This window comes from Barbus barbus (assembly GCF_936440315.1).
Source record: "Barbus barbus genome assembly, chromosome: 37".
Lineage (NCBI taxonomy): Eukaryota > Metazoa > Chordata > Actinopteri > Cypriniformes > Cyprinidae > Barbus > Barbus barbus.
Window position 1 is genome coordinate 3,710,492 of NC_136715.1, and position 18,976 is coordinate 3,729,467.

The 18,976-nt window shown below is 36.5% G+C and overlaps 1 protein-coding gene across 1 annotated transcript in view; it reads right to left on the bottom strand.

Moving 5' to 3' along the window:
* LOC306856498 (intermediate filament family orphan 2-like) overlaps positions 1 to 18,554 on the bottom strand; it is a 38,813-nt gene extending 20,259 nt beyond the window's left edge. Inside the window, exon 1 of the mRNA XM_079395833.1 lies at positions 17,650 to 18,554. Coding sequence (XP_079251959.1) covers positions 17,650 to 18,125 — 476 coding nt within the window. The 5' untranslated portion in view covers positions 18,126 to 18,554. The remainder of the gene's footprint in view (positions 1 to 17,649) is intronic.
* Positions 18,555 to 18,976: the final 422 nt, after the last annotated feature.

Here is an 18,976-nt window from a genome sequence, read left to right on the forward strand (position 1 = left end):
CTTGCTATTTTAACATAGTGTAAATAGTCGCTGCCATCTATTATTCTATCCATCTTTCCATCCTTCATCCATCATTCTATCCATCTATTTTTCTGTTCCTCCATCCATCATTTTATCCATTTATCAATCATTCTGTCCATCTAACCATCATTATAGCATTATATTCATTCATTCATGCTTCATCCATCCATTCATTTCTCAATCCATCCCGTCTATTAATTACTTAATTAATTCATCTATCCTTTATATATCCATTGGTTTTATAGTAAAACTGTAGCAACCATGTTTTTGGCGCATTGTATAACCACAGTTTTACTACAAATACCATGGTTTAACTATAGTGACTTTTTTTTTTTTTTGGTTTTATTTGTAGTAAATCCGTGGTCATTTTTTCTATCCATCCATCTATTGCAGCCCAATAACCTGCTAACCTCCTGTATGGTCAAATATGTGACTCTGCCGCTAGTCACTGTATTCTCTCTCTCTCTCTCTCTCTCTCTCGCTCTCTCTGTCTGTGTGTGTCTGATACTGATTGAACGCTGTTCCTAAAGTGCTGGTGTGTGAATCACACTGCTGCTGCAGAGCTCTGCAGGTCACTGGAGTTCATCAGCTGCATCAGCCAATCACAGCACAGCGCATCACTTCCTGCTGGATGCAGGGTGGTGTTAGCAGTGATGCAGAGGACAGAAGGACACAATCTGATGACAGTGGACAGTCTGGACATTTGAGTAAAGAGAGTCTTACTGCCATTAGAATATATAATTATGAATTATTACTGTCATTAGGATTCTTAACTGTCACCCCTCTTTTTGAAAACAGACTTGAAAGTGCACTATTTAAAGTTAAATTATCATAATTCATGAATGCTTTTGAATACAAACCTAAGGTTGGTCTCTTTTTAAAGAAGACAATCAGCAGATTATTGCAGAAGTGAAAAAAAAAAAAAATGAAAGTAAAAAAAGTTAAAAAAATTTACATTTACTGTAAATAACATGTACTATTATTATTATATATTATATAAAATAAATATTTTACAAAATATGTTTTAATCAAAATTTGGCAGAAAATTAAAGCCATATGTCTAAATAAGTTGTGTTCCAAATTTGAAGTTGATATAAAAAAATGAGGTTACTATGCAATTTTGTTTAGGCGTTATACCACAAACAGCCACCTGGAGCCATTCAAACCCCATTGAATTTTTTTATGCACTTTTCTGTCACAAATGTATAAATTACTCTCTCATTATTATAATAACCACCAAATATGGAATCGTGAGACTCAGACCTTTCCGATGATATGTATTTTGTCAAGATTATAAATTACATTTTAACATATAATTACATAGAAAACACTTGATATGAATTTCAATAATATTTCATATTACTGTATTTTTGATCAAATTAATGCACCCTTTATTGAGCATAAGAAACGTTTTTTAAAAACACATCTTACAGAATGGTAATGTGCATTTAAATAGTACAGTCTTTTGCTTCTGAACATGGACCAAAAACACAGCAGTAGCAAGAAGCAAATCTTGGTTTTGTCCGGCGTTTATGTGAACTAAAGACTATTTAAAAACACAATAGGTTCCTTCTCATTGGTAAAGGAGAATCGCTTCACTTAAACCCACATTTATCTCCAGAACAACTAGTGAGGTGTGATTTTAATCCAGTAAACACTGAACATAATCTCAGGAAATACAACAAGTTCACAAATTCACTCCCAAACCCCATAAGAAGAGCTGGACCGGTTCATATAGACCTTACAAGGACAGACGGCAACAGATGAGAAAGTCACCACAAAGATATCTGGCTACTGATGACCACATGCTTTATAAACGAGTCCCATCATGCACTGCACAAATGATTCAGTGTCACAAAAACGTCTCAGTTAATCTCACTGCTTTTAGGCCTGAATTTAAGATTTACGTTTTTTATTTCCATCCATTTGGATTACACCATTTTGACATAAGCAAACTAATAAACTTGAACTCAAAAACCCTATATATAGGCTATCAGTTAAGTTTATCAGTCACTGATTTATGATTTTGAGACACTGACCAAACTATATTTCCCATCCTTCTCTATGGAAGCTCAAAAATTATCAAATACAGAGATAAAGCAGCAAATGCATTCATAATTTTTCCCTTTATTTTGGCTCTGTAAATCTGGCAAGTGATAAGAGAGGTGGAAATGCAATTTCCAAAACAGTAATTTCACAGGGGCACTTACTTTTATTCAAATATGACAGAGGCATATGCTAATATCTTGTATATGAGAGGGAAAATGTTTATAGCCAGCTGTTTGCATCTACAGATGTCGCATGGCTATAAAAGCCGTTTGTTAAGGGTCTTCCAGCTTTATAGCCCTCTATACCAACTGGGATGTGAGCACATCATGTGCAGCCTAAACGCTTTAAAGGGAGCAACCTGTTCCCTGACATGTTCTTCTGCGACTCAATTTATTCTACTCATCTCAATTTATTGTGATCCAGTGATCCATCTCAGCTGAAATACTGCTGCATGTGCAGAAATGAAAGTGCAAGCGATTGATCGGCGGTGTGTGTGTTTGCGAGTGCAGGGTCTGTATGATTAACCTGAGATTCGCTGGACAGAACAGATCCTTCTGCGCTCATTCACAGCAGCCTAATCAAACTCACAAATCACGCACACACATTCTCATGCTGTGATTTATCGCTAATACTCTTTCTCCGGTGCATTCATTGGTCCACTGGTGACAGCCTCTGTCGTCTTCACCATGTGGGTTTATAGTATGTTGTGAGCAAATATTTCACACTGATCCTACTGTCCTCCAGAAGAGACGTGGCCCTATAAAATCTGTTTGATGTTTTACTGCATTCAGTGTTTTCCGTTTTGAAATTTGAATTAATACATTTAATTAATAGAATTTTAACACTTTAATAATTTCTTACATTTTTAAATATAATAATGCACTGTGAAATATTTTTATTTATTTATTTTTTTCCAGAAATTCTGTGTTTTCCATTTTAGTTTTTCTGGATTAAATTGCAGTTAAATTTTAGTGTGCTCCATTATTCAGACATGCTCAGTTTTAATATTTCTGGATTCTGTGTTTTATTATTTAATACAGATTTATTATCAAAATCAAATGAATGCATTAAAACAACTTATTTAATCTTTTCAAATTTAATCAAGAGAAATAATTCCTTTCATTTTTAGTTCTGCACAACAGAGATTTATTGTTAAATTTAAAACACCAACAAAAATGTGTAATATTGTGAGATATTTCTTTTAAAATAATGTTTTAATAAGCTGTGTTATCATTCTTTTTATTATTACTTTAAGAAGCACATTCTACTGTACAATAGTAACATATATCTATCATAATTTCATCAAGTTAAACCATACTTTTATTGCGATGGGTTGTAGTAAAGATTGAGTTTCTGTTAAACAACAGTAAAACTTTCTTTCTTGCATGGAAGACTTAAAAAGTCTGAGTTACGTGCCAAAGTTTAATACTCAGGATTAACAAACAACGTGATCGATTTTAATTGTGCAGCTTGCCTTAACATGCACCATAATTATTTACGTAAGACCTGATAAAAAAGTTATGACCACATGAGCAGGTCGAGGCAGAAAGCAGAAACCTTAAAACATCACTTGGCTGTGACAAACATTTTCCTTGAAATGCTTCCAAATAATAAAGAACACTTACATAATTGTGCAGAATACAAAACATTTTACAGTTCAATGTATTTTAATGGGAAATAAATCAGATTAGGTACAATACAGATTCATTTTCACTTGACTTAACTAGGCCTGAGGTGAGACCCTTGAGCAAGGCACCAAACCCCCGCCCACCAATGCTATCTCACGACCAATTCATACGTACTTTACGAGGTGGCTAATTCGTACGATCTCACTCGTACGATTTGTCTAAACCCCAGTGACGGGTAGCTTAGGTGTAGGTCATTCGTACGAATTCATACAAATTCGTAAAATACGTACGATTTGGTACGAGTGAGGTAAACGAATTAGCTACCTCGTAAAATATGTACGAATTGCCGTGAGATCGGGTTGGCTTTACAATATTAAACATGAAAAAACTTGATTGTTTTGCTATAAAGCAGCTCAATATAAATATGTATAGATATGTATAACTCAATAGTTGAACAAAAGCTGAATAATCATTCAAAGCCTAGTGATTAATCATTCTAATAATCGTTAGATTAATCTATTTTCAAAATAATCATTTGTTGCAGCCCTGAACCTTTACTTATACAAAATGGTGTTCTCCAGGGGTCCATTTTGGGTCCCATTTTATTTACTATTTATATAAATGACTTGTGTCTGAATATAACAAAAGCACAGTGTCATTTTTATGCGGATGACACAATTTTGTATAGTTTTGCCTCATCCTTGACAAGTGCCTTGGAAGATCTGCAATTTGCTTTTAACATTATTCAGAAGGATCTTTATAATTTGAGACTTGTATTAAATTCAGACAAAACCAAAATTATGTGTTTTTCTAAATCAAGGAAAATAGACGATGCTTGTCAAATTGTTACTTTAGATGAGAAGGAAATTGAACGAGTATCTGTCTATAAATATCTTGGTTTCCTTATAGAAGAAAGTTTGTCCTTCAAGCAGCATATAGAGTGTTTAACAAAAAAACTTAAGAGTAAAATTGGGTTTCTATTATAGAAACAAAGGCTGTTTCTCTTTTGGTGCGAGAAAAATACTTATACAAGCAACTTTTCTGTCAATGCTGGATTATGGTGATATTTTATATATGCATGCAAATCAATATTCATTGAAAATGCTGGATTCAGTATATCATGCAGCACTAAGATTTGTTACTAATTCTAGTTTTCGTACTCATCACTGTAGCCTGTACGAGAGTGTTGGTTGGCTATCTTTGCACAATCGCAGGCTGGAACACTGGTATACTTTTCTTTTTAAGGCCATACTGTATAAACTGCCTACTTACCTATGTTCTCTTCTGACTCTTAAAGTCACTTCCAGGAAATGTAATCTTCGATCATATGGGCAAATCATATATGACATTCCACGAACGAGAACTGTCTTTGGTGAAAGTGCCTTTAAAGTTTTTGCACCTTTATCTTGGTATAAATTGCAGAACCAGCTAAAATTGGACTATTTACCAACAATGACACAGTTTAAAATTAGGATAAAGGACTATCTGAGTACTAAATGCACATGTGGTGTTACTGAGCGCAACTGGTAATTATGTTGAGATGATGTTGGATTGCAAATTGTTCTTTTTTTCTGTTAAATGTTTTTTGTTTTTGATGTATATGTTAATATGGAACTATTATTCTGCTGTCTTGGCCAGGACTCCCTTGAAAAAGAGATTCTGAATCTCAATGGGATTATTTCCTGGTAAAATAAAGGTTAAAAAAAAAAAAAAAAAAAAAACCTAACACTCATCTATCTATCTATCTATCTATCTATCTATCTATCTATCTATCTATCTATCTATCTATCTATCTATCTATCTATCTATCTATCTATCTATCTATCTATCTATCTATCTATCTATCTATCTATCTATCTATCTACTAACACACACATCAGGACTTAATGAATATATGAATCAGCTGGTTTCCACGAGGCCTCTCTTCTTGCTTCAGAAACAGATCAGACGTCATGAATACAGCACTGCAAATACAGAGGGAGAAAATAACCCACACCTCAAAATGATCTGTGAGCGTATCAGTAACGGCTGACCGGAGGCCACACAGAGGACAGACCCAGCTCTGAGCGGACCCTTGAGAACTGCTTATACTGTTAACACAACAACAGCATATCCATCCCGTGAAAACTCATCTGATGCATCCGTTCACAGATAATCTGCGTGCTTCTCAAACTGTAAACATAAATGCCTCCCTATAATAGATTTACTTTATAAATAAATAACGCGTCTGATCATTTTAGTTTTGCATTTTTTTCTGAACCTTTTTTGAACCTTAGACTCTAACCATATTGCTGTTGCCATCCTTTTATTAAAGAGTTAAAGGAATAGTTCACCCAAAAATGAAACTCGTTTACTCACCCTCATATTGTCCTGAATGAATGTCTTTCTTTTGTTGAACACAAAAGAAGATATTTTGAAGAATGTTGGGAACCAAATACTGTGGACACCGTAACAGGTTTTAAGAAGGTTTGCATTGTTCTTAACAACACCTGAGACAAAATAACTGTTACTAAGTATATCTTGTTTGATTTTATTGACATGGGATTTAAATAAGACATTTGGGTTAACCGCAGTGTGAAAAGCCTCAAGAGAGCTTTGGGTGCTGTTTCATTCTCTAGAAGACGCCCAACACCAGCTCAGTCCAACAACTAGGGTGTGATGCATAAAAAATAAAAATGTGACGAAGTACAAAACAGTTCACGTGTGGATTTAGAGATGATAGCTGGGTATGCAGACATGTGTGAAACAGGTGTGGACATTAATACAACAACTGACACAGCCATAAAGCATCTGAGCAGCTGGCGTGTGACGTTATCCTAAAATAGGTCACAAGTTTGGTCCTGATGGCAAGGGAAACTGACTAACTAAAAGAAATAAAATAATCCTTTAAAAAATATTCAAATATATTAATAGAATATATAAAAATGAAATATATATTGTTTATTTTTACCATCAAAATGTAACGCAACGAACCAAATAATCATGCAGAGTTAGGATATTAATATTTATATAGAGAAATAAATATCAACTTTTAAAAAAAGAAGGGGAAACGGTTACTCCATGTTTGCACAAATTCATGCGTTCAGCGTTTTTGTTTTTTTGTTTTTTTAATTTTGCAATTGTTGGGTCTATGTATTGTAATATCCAGTATATTTTTATATTTTATGTATGCGTTTTATATATTATAACATTATTATTAATATGTGACCCTGGACCACAAAACAGCCATATGGGTAAACCTTTTGAAATTGAGATTTATGCTAAACATGCAATACAATTAACTTCCAGATGTGCAAAAGGTGACGATCTACGGCTCGAGCCAGATGACAGACCGTCACGGCTAATCCAACCTCCCGTCAGGCCCCTGGGGGCCTCACCACACCCAGCGTGTTCAGCAATGTGCCGGGATCTCCCGCTAAACAAACTCATTATCTCATATGCCCACCTGACCAACAACTCCCTCTCCGTCACGTTTCCCATCCATAATACACCTCAACGGCTTCAACATAGCAAGGTGTGGCCGCAGCATACTTTGCATGTTAAGTCCTATCAAACTTTCTCGAGAAAGAACACTTAATTGAACTAATAACTTGTTATTGCCGCCAAGAACAGTTACATGCAAGTCACTCCTGTGTGATAACTTGCATTGCCAACGCTCAGGGCGCTGTTATTCATCACAAAACCACTCCTCGTCATAGGTGGAAAATATTTAACGAGTTTTGTTCCAAAAATCACAAGGCTTGTTAGGACTCATTGTGATATAACATAGATGTGATATAAAGGGTTAGTTCTGGTAGCTTTAAGAACACCCAAAATACAAGACTTTACGTTATCCTTTCGTTGACCTGCGGTTTCTCAATTGTGCCAAAAAAAGCCATCAGTGCAAAAGTAACAGGGCTAATAACGAATTCTCTTTATAGAAGTGGAGCTGCAAAGGGTCGATAATGCATTAAAGCTCACAAATAGATCTTTAAATCACCCAGAATCCGGCAAAAGGCTTTATATTAAAGTGCCAGGATGCTGGACTTTGCCGTATTCATCTAGTGCAAATGAAACTGGTTTGATGTTTGAACAGCTGTGATTCACTTTAGCAAAACACTAATCCAGACCATTATATACTGTATATATGGTTACAGCTCATGCATGCTAATACAAGTCCTATATAAACTATAGAATTATAAACAGGGTTTGCAATTCATAAAAAAGAGAAATTTTGAGGAAACAGGTATTGCAATCTGCAAGCAATCACTGACTGTTATAAAACTAATATATATAATATACAGTTGAAGTCAAAACTTTAGGCTGATCAGATATCTAAAGTATACCTTTGAGGTACAGTGGTGGCCAAAATGACAAGAACACTAGTATTTTAAGCAGCTAAAAATGGTTTTAAGTCAGTTATTTCTATCTTTTGCTGTAGTGTGTCAGTAGACAGAACAAACTGAGACAGACTAAATCCAGAAGAACTGTGTCTCAAGACGCTTCAAGAAACCTCCTGCAAAGCTACAGTACTGTTAAAAGTTTTAGGCACTTGTGTAAAAATGCTGTAAAATGAGGATGCTGTCAAAAATAGTCATAAATAGATTTTCTTTAATCAATGAACTTCTATGAACTAAATGAAATCATGCCCCGGCTCTTAATGCATGGGTTTCCTTCTGGAGCATCAGTGAGCGTTTGAACTTCCTGTAATAGTTGCATACGAGTCCCTCAGTTGTCCTCAGTGTGAAAAGATGAATCTCAAAATCATATAGTCATTGCTGGAATGGGTTCAAATACACAAAAATGCTGGAAAACCAAAGAATTTGTGGGACCTGAAGGATTTTTCTGAAGAACAGCAGACAGTTTAACTGTTCAGGACAAACAAGGGGCTCATGAACAACTATCATTAAACAAAAAAGCTCACAAAAAAGTGTATGTAAAGTTTTGACTTCAACTGTATGTATGTATATATATATATATATATCATCCATATACACACACAGTTCAGTAGAATTGCATTTATTTGCAATAAACATATTTTGTAACATTATAAATGTATTTATTTTACTTACTTCAGAGTTTTGAATGGTAGTGTATTACAGTTAATCAGCCTTAGTAAGATGAAAATACATTAAAATATATTAGCAGTTCCAAACATTTGGTGGGTATATATATTACTATTGTAAGTGCTGAATTAGCCAGTAACTTTTAGCCAAACTGACTGCTGAGTGAGTTTTAATTTCAAAACCTGAATATAAATATCAATATTATTTAAAAATACACAAATTTCCATTTTATAATAATTTACACAGCAAATTACCACTCTTGAAATCTGCCAGAATAAGCTATTTTCAAAGACATTGCATACTATGAACACGTGATTGAACTCCACATCGATGTGGCAATATCTTACAATTAAGCATCCACAAAGCACTAAAATAATTGTTCATGGGATCAGAATCATTAAGCCCATCCCACAGTCCACAGAGACAGAGAATCCATCGGCTGCCCATAAATCTCGGGAAACGGCACGTTACAGGTGAGACATGGAGGAGTGCGAGCCTGGCAGAGATCAGTGAGGGTGAATCAGAGCGCGGTCCACCCTAAAGGTCATCCACACCCCCATTCCATCAGCATGAGGAGGACACACACATCTAGATATCTAACCACTGAGTGAAAGACTATGAGAAGCCTTCTGTCAAACATTAATGCTCTTTTAATCTGCTTGACCATCCCTGAAACATGACTACATCTCAGACTGCCACAGACACTCTCTCCACAACACTCACACAGACAAACAGAATCATTGACAGAAAAACAGAACGGTAGAACGATCGATAGAACGACGGAACGATAGACAGACAGACGGAACGATAGAAAGAACGACGGAACGATAGACAGACAGAATGACAGACAGAATGATTGCTAGACAGACAGACAGACAGACAGACAGACAGAATGATAGATAGATAGATAGATAGATAGATAGATAGATAGATAGATAGATAGATAGATAGATAGATAGATAGATAGATAGATAGACAGACAGATAGACAGACAGACAGACAGACAGACAGACAGACAGAACGATAGATAGATAGACAGACAGACAGAATGATAGATAGATAGACAGACAGACAGAATGATAGATAGACAGACAGACAGACAGACAGAATGATAGATAGATAAGATAGATAGATAGACAGACAGACAGACAGAACGATAGATAGACAGACAGACAGAATGATAGATAGATAAGATAGATAGACAGACAGACAGACAGAATGATAGATAGATAAGATAGATAGATAGACAGACAGACAGACAGACATAACGATAGATAGACAGACAGACAGACAGATAGATATATAGAACGATAGAATGATCGATAGAACGACAGAACGATAAACAGACAGACCGAATGATAGACAGACAGACAGAATGATAGATAGATAGATAGATAGATAGATAGATAGATAGATAGATAGATAGATAGATAGATAGATAGATAGATAGATAGATAGATAGATAGACAGACAGACAGAACGATAGATAGACAGACAGACAGACAGACAGAACGATAGATAGACAGACAGACAGACAGACAGAATGATAGATAGACAGACAGACAGAATGATAGATAGATAAGCTAGATAGATAGATAGACAGACAGACAGACAGAATGATAGATAGATAGACAGACAGACAGAACGATAGATAGACAGACAGACAGAACGATAGACAGACAGACAGACAGAATGATTGATAGATAGATAGACAGACAGACAGAACGATAGATAGACAGACAGACAGAACGATAGATAGACAGACAGACAGAACGATAGACAGACAGACAGACAGAACGATAGATAGACAGACAGACAGACAGACAGACAGACAGACAGAATGATAGATAGATAGATAGATAGATAGATAGATAGATAGATAGATAGATAGATAGATAGATAGATAGATAGATAGATAGATAGATAGATAGATAGATAGATAGATAGATAGATAGATAGACAGAACGATAGATAGACAGACAGACAGACAGAATGATAGATAGATAAGATAGATAGATAGATAGATAGATAGACAGACAGACAGAATGATAGATAGATAAGATAGACAGACAGACAGACAGACAGACAGAATGGCAGATAGATAGACAGACAGACAGAATGATAGATAGATAGACAGACAGACAGACAGACAGACAGAACGATAGATAGACAGACAGACAGAACGATAGACAGACAGACAGAACGATAGATAGACAGACAGACAGACAGACAGACAGAACGATAGACAGACAGACAGACAGAACGATAGACAGACAGACAGACAGACAGACAGACAGAACGATAGATAGACAGACAGACAGACAGACAGAATGATAGATAGACAGACAGACAGACAGAACGATAGATAGACAGACAGACAGACACACACACAGAATGATAGATAGATAAGATAGATAGATAGATAGATAGATAGACAGACAGACAGACAGACAGACAGACAGACAGACAGACAGACAGACAGAACGATAGATAGACAGACAGACAGACAGACAGACAGATAGATATATAGAACGATAGAATGATCGATAGAACGACAGAACGATAAACAGACAGACCGAATGATAGACAGACAGACAGAATGATAGGTAGATAGATAGATAGACAGACAGACAGAATGATAGATAGATAGATAGACAGACAGACAGACAGACAGACAGACAGAACGATAGATAGACAGACAGACAGATAGATAGATAGATAGATAGATAGATAGATAGATAGATAGATAGATAGATAGATAGATAGATAGATAGATAGATAGATAGATAGATAGATAGACAGACAGAACGATAGACAGACAGACAGACAGAACGATAGATAGACAGACAGACAGACAGACAGAACGATAGATAGACAGACAGACAGACAGAACGATAGACAGACAGACAGACAGAATGATAGATAGACAGACAGACAGACAGAACGATAGATAGACAGACAGACAGACACACAGAATGATAGATAGATAAGATAGATAGATAGATAGATAGATAGATAGATAGATAGACAGACAGACAGACAGACAGACAGACAGAACGATAGACAGACAGACAGACAGATAGATATATAGAATGATAGAATGATCGATAGAACGACAGAACGATAAACAGACAGACCGAATGATAGACAGACAGACAGAATGATAGGTAGATAGATAGATAGACAGACAGACAGAATGATAGAAGGATAGATAGATAGATAGACAGACAGACAGACAGACAGACAGACAGACAGACAGATAGATTGACAGACAGACAGACAGATAGATTGACAGACAGACAGACAGACAGACAGACAGACAGATAGATAGATAGATAGATAGATGTATAGTTGTTTACAGTCATAAGGTTCCTCAGGAGGAGCTGCTCGCTGCTTTCTGCTCATTAAAGCTTTATTTCTTCAAACACCAGAGGAGGAAGCAAAGTCTCCAAAAATTCAGCCTCAGGCTCCAGCATCGATCTGCAGCACTGAAGCTAAATTCAGCTGCCAATTATTCATTATTCAATTATTCATGTGGGGGAAAGTGTTCTGGAAGTCTGTGTTTGATGGAGGTCGCCTCTCTGAGATGATCTCAGTTTAATCTGGTCAGTTTTTAAGGTATAATTATTGGAGAACAGATATCTGATTTGCTGAATATTCTGAATTGCTGCTCAGGAAACATTTATTATTATTATCATTGTTGAAAATAGTTGTTCTTAATATTTGTGTGGAAACTGTGATACTTTGTTTTCAAAAGAACAGCATTTATTTGAAATGGAAATGTTTTGTCTTGACTGTCACTTTTGAACAATGCATCCTTGCTCAATAAAAGTATTCATTTCTTTCTTTTTTTTTTTTTTTTTTTTTTTTTTTTATCATTCTGATCACAAACTTTTAAATAGTAGTTCATATACCCAGGTATCATTTAAAAAAACGATATTGATGGAAACTGAAATTTGAGGAAACAAAAGAGAGAGAGAGAGAGAAAAAATGAATCACTTCCAGTTCATCACACTGGAAATTGAAGGTCAAGTTGAATGCACTGCATTGTGGGATACAGTATGTCAGGCAGTGGATCTATACTGCGCATTTCAGTGAATGTAGTAGGTCATCAGGGATTTCATGCTTACAGACAATCTGCATACTGTCCACAGTAAGACTGTACTGTATACTGCAGAGCTACATGGCAGCTGTGTATCTCTCTTAAGAGGTTAATGAATGTTTTCCAAAAGAAGTTGTGACAGAACGCTGCACCAGACTGCAATAGATCAACATATACACACATGTACCAGTGTCCCGACTGCAGTTTATCTCTCTCACACACACACACACACAAAAGCCATCAATCTCTGCTCTCGCTCCAGCAGGCTGTTGGCCATTCAGAGCAGAAGCGAGGCGGCTGTAGATATACTAGTTAAAGCCACTACAGCAGTGATACAGTCAGTTCACTTCCTAACAGGCCCAGTGATTGCTTCATTGCAGCACCGATGATAAAGAAACCTCTGTTTTAGTGGTGGAGCAGCGGAAGAGCAATATCTTTGAAATGTCTAGGAAATCAATAATCTTCACAAACTCAGCGGCTTTGACCAATCGTTGCACATGGATTTTCACGCAGCGCTCTGTCTGTGCAAACACACTAACATTTTATTTTTCTGAATAGTGCAAGATTGTGACCGCCTCATCCAACAATCACATGAAATGAATTTATTTGAATGCTTCTTTGCTTATGTTTCAACAAAAGACAAACAACTAAGACAACTAGCTTATGGTTGATTAGTTATTGATATTATCAGTATATTATTGCTCAGACTTCATTGATTTGAACAAACCCCAAACACTAAATATTCAACTGAGCAGGGTTATTATAGTCAACTAAAATGAAAACCATTTAAATAAATAAATAAATGTTTTTGAGGCAGTGATTTAAATAAACATTTTCTGAAATAGTAAAAACTTCTAAATTCTTATTTTAGCTAGTTGCTAAGGCCACATTTCTCATTTTAATTTAGATTAACTAGATATAATAAAGTAACTCAAACTAAGGGCCCTATTTTAACGATCCTAGTTCATGGTCTGAAGCACATGGAGCAGGTGCACTTATGGCGTGTCCAAATACACTTTTGCTAGTTTGTAACGATGGAAAAAATGGTCCAAAAGGGTTGTCCCAATTCTCTTAATGAGCCATGGGTGTGTTTAGGGCATAACGCACCATGGCGGATTTGCTATTTACTGAACACGTCTCCAGAGAGTAACGGATCTGCTCGTGTGCAAGGTTAAAGTGTACACAATTATAATCTTTTACATTGCAAGCCTTTCATTTTTAATATTTGGCATATTTGTGTGCTGCTGCGTGTCCCTGTGTGTGTGATAAGTAGAGTGTACGCGTGTTTTGCACACGCGGTGCATAATACGAACATGCTGCGCAATTGCCTTTAGACAAGGTTTTAGGTGGTCAATGGCACAATCGTTTTCATTTGCCTCAAAATAGCAACGCACCAACAATGCACCTGAACACACCTCGTTTTCAGACCAGCACGCCCATGGGCGAACAGATGGGCACAAGTGCATTTGCTATTTAAACAACGTGATGCTGGATGTAAAAATGATAACTGCGTTGGGCTGAAAAACTAGCAGAAAACGCTTGCGTCGTGCTTGGCGTTGCATTGTGGTGGGTGTATGATAGGGCCCTAAATAAACTTGAATAAAAAAGAAAATAATTATGCATGCATGTACTATTACTGTCCTGCACAATTATAATCTACAGCAGTAAAATTAAATTAAATTAAATTAAATTAAATTAAATTAAATTAAATTAAATTAAATTAAATTAAATTAAATTAAATTAAATTAAATTAAATTAAATTAAATTAAAGTTTACAGTCCTGGATTTATTTTATTTTATTTAGCAATAAATAAATAAATTTCACCTTTACCTTAAAAATAATTACAATTAATTAAATTAATTAGGTTAAATCTTTTTTTTTTTACAGTGTAGATGCAAATAATTGCATGCATCAATAAAAATCCCTAAATAAAGATTCAAAATGCAAAGACATTATTGTGCCATCACAAAAATTGGCCTTAGATACTGTATATAGTGATATATTTTAGTGATACATTTGGATATAAGGTTTGCACACATATACTCAGCTCCCAAACTTCGAATAGCTTGGGAGCTGGTTTATATGGGTTTGAGCATTATAGCTTTTTATTTATATGCTGATTAATTATTATTATAAGCCGATTCATTATTCGTTAAGCCTTTAACGTAATGAATTTGTTGGAGCCGGTTGGAGCAAATGGACATGTCGGAGCTGCACTTCCCAAAGGTATGAGCAAATGATAATGCACACCAGTGATTCACAGGCAATCATCAGCACTAAAGAACAGTGTGGGGTCAGATATCTCCAGCAGGATCAATTACAGACACAGAAGAAAAGCTGCAACCTGTTACCACACCGCTTGAATGATCAGCACGTCATCTCTTGCATCATCATTCAGTTATCATTTAATGCACTGATAAACATGTTGACGATTATATATTCGAATTTTGCACTGAAGGAACAATTATTTAGATGTAATACTAATTAACATGGAATGGAAAGATCAGACTGATGAATCTAACCAACATTCCTTTGGGTGTCATATAGAGATGAAGCCACTGAAGCTATTAGCTATAATGGACATGCAATCCAAGAGCATTTACAATTACAACATTTATGTTTCAAGTTTACTGCCATTATTTGACTGCTCACAAGAGCATCAGGATACATTTTAGTATGAATTTACGGTGTAAACAACTACTTATGGGCTTTTTTTTTAGCCCATTTTAAGTCATTTTTAATGTCTGCAGATTGCAATTGCAAAGGAATGGAACTGCAAATTGAACAGAATTGTATTACTTAATATGAGTATAAAGTATTAAGGTTAATATTTAATATGAGCAAAATACACTGGACCTTCTGATTACAAGAAAAAAGATTTTCTTTGGAAGCCTGTTTCCACCACAGGATTAAAAAAGTAAATAAATAAATAAAAAAAAGTAACTGTGACTTCATCTCACAATTCTCATGCTTTTTTTTCACAATTCTGAAAAAGAAGAATTTCTAGATTAAAAAAATATATATATTTTAGCTCTTAATTAGGAGTATGCAGTTCTGAGAAGAAAAGTCAGGGTTGCGAGATATAATTTATATTCCACAATTCTGGGTTTCTTTCCCATAATAATAATTTATAATTATGAGTTTATATATCATAATTATGATTTTTTTTTTCTGAGAATTTAGAGTTTCTGTCTCATATTTGACTTTTTTCAGAACTGAGTTTAGGTTATATCTTGCCATTCTGAGTTTATATCTCACAATTATAATTTGTATCAGAATTTAACTGAGTTTATGTATTGCAATTATAAGCTTATATCTCATAATTTTGATTTACCCCAAAATTCTGAGTTTGTATCATAATTTACTTTTTATATCTTGCAGTTCTGAGTTTTTTTCTCAGAATTGTGAGGGGGGGGGGGGATCCAAATAAAATGGTGGCATTGCTTTTTTTTTTTAAATGTATCATCCTGTGGCAGAGACTGCCTTCCAGAGTTTCCGCTAGCCTATATAGATATAGAATCCCATATATTGATTCTCTTATGTTTGAATTATTAATTTCGTTGGTCGGTAAACTTCCTGTAGATGATACAAAAGAAATTCTAACAAAGAAAACAAAGATATTGGCCTATTTCATATCAGAACTTGTCTGCAACCCATTTGAAGTTCCTGTGTAATGTCATGAAGTCATAACTGATGCCAGTCTCAGACAAAGACAAGCCCACAACACCATCAGTGTTGAAATGAGCTTCTGAATCACCCACAGGATGACCAGGATGTGAGACATACACGCTTACTTCCTCTTTACTCGCCTTCATTTGTGCTCATTTTTGTGGCTTTCTGAAGGGTAAGGCAGCAGTATTTACTAGTGAGTCAGCACATGCCTGGGCAAAAGGGCAGCTTGAACACACACACACACACTCTCACCTCGGTGTTTGAAGTCATGCATTAATAAAAACCCATTCAACATCCAAAAGAAACCTCATGCACAAAGGCTGGAAATCTGTCATCATGCCTGTCACTTTCTCCTCCAAAATCATTAGATCAAAAATAGGAAATTATATTTTGCAAAGTAAATAAAAAAAAAATGAAGCACTGTTTTCAGGACAAAAATCACATTTTACCCTCAAATTTTCATGGGATGTTGCAATGGGATATTTATGATACTGGTCCTAAAATATACTGTTTTGCTTATGCAAAAACATCTTTTCTTTTAATTTTGATGGTCTGGCATTATCTTCACCATCCATTAAGTCTCTGCATTCCTGTATCAAGTAAATAAAGTGAATGAAACAATTAACTTAATCACTGGGCAACTGTGATAAAAACCTTCTCATATCATATTTCTGAAGACAGCTGCAAAATTTGCTGTAGGACTTCAGCTGCTGAGCAATGCAAGAACAAAAAGGTATATTTAGAGGTGACTCGATTATAGTGATCACGCCTGGCCGAACAGATGGAAAAACAAACCCTGAACCTCCTGAACCTCACCAGAGCTTGACTGTCCAAACGATGCCTTATTATGTCATTTCATCATACACGTCCTTAATAAAAGTGCAAAGGAATCACTTCTTAAAAGTATTTCCCATGCAAGCACACTAGCATACACACAGAAGCTGTTCATTTGGCCTGTATGGAGCTGTCCTGCGTGCAAAACTGGGCCCTTCAATATTTGCTGTTCTCCTGCCAAGATATTCTGCTGCAATGAATCAGTCCGGCACAGAAGCGTTGACCAGCAGCAGGCTCACTTTCAGGCCTAAAGAAAGAATCAAGGCAAGAGAAAGCAGCAGTAAACACAGTACTCACTTTCTCTTGTACTCATCCCTCTCCCGTTTGACTTTGGCCAGAACGTTATACAAGGCTCTCAGTTCTGGGGTGATGGTGTCGATTTGGACCCCGACCCCATCTGGATGGGTCCAGGAGACTCCGGGTCCCTGGACAGTCTTGACGCGCTCTCCCTGTCTCAAAATATGCGTAAAGCTCCAGATGGTGCCTGGAAGTCTGGAGCCCGGAGAGTCCGTCTGGACCGCGACTTCACGCGTGAAGGAGAAGCCCTGATGCCTCGGCTGACCGGAGGCTTGCTTCAGCTGGCTTTCCAGAAGTTTGTTCCTTCTCTCCAGCTCATGGACTTTGGCGAGGAAGCAGCGGAACCTCAGGTTGAGGGTCTTGAGGACATGGATGTTGGATCCCAGGTCGTTGCGCAGCGCTCTGGGAACCGCGTCCGACGGCGCGCCGCTCACCACGCCGCCCAAAAAACCTTCTCCAAACAACAACGAGCTCATGTTTTCTTACAAAAATAGCCAGAATAAAAATAGAGCTTTAACGACTTCGATTCAAAGCTGGTGCGTCCAGGCAGTCTTCTTCTCATGCGTAAAAAAAGCCCCTAAGTATCATCGATTGACTAGAAACAAGCAGTGCTGTCATTATCTGTCTATCCTTCCAGGATGCATCATGTTCTCCGTGGAAACGAGAGGAATAACGGAGGAGCTCAGCGTCTGTGTGTCAGCTTATTACCGAAACTCCTGGACATCTGGAGATCTGCGCGTCATGTCGGTGATCGTGAACTCCACACTCTACAATCACACTGCTATTATTCTCACAGTCTCTTCTTCCGCTGCACTGTTTTATATCGGACGTTACCGGCGAGACGGGATCGAGTTTCATTCTCCTAAAACAGGGAGATCCGCAGCGCACTCTCCGCCCCCGCCGCCAGCAGCAGCAGCGCCTGACACACACACACACACACACGCGCGCGCGCAGACAGAGGGAGAGAGAGAGAGAAAGTGAGTGTGTGTGTGTGTGTGTGTGTGTGTGTGTGTATGGGGGGGGGGGGGGGGGGGGGGTTGGGGGTGAGTGCAGGAATTTGGCAACATCGCCCCCTCAAATAAACTCCAGCACGTTTTATTTTTTTTAAACTGCTAGTGTGGATTATTAAAATCTGATTCAAAAGAGACACACTGCCATACTAGAGCTTTAAGCCAACTAATCGTCAAAATAATAATAATAATAATAATAAAAAATTAAAATAAAAATGACAACCAAACTAGATGCTCCAGGATATTTTATCAGTTTAATAATAAATTGATGAATCATTAATTATATTTAATTTATTTAATAGTTCCAATCTAAATAA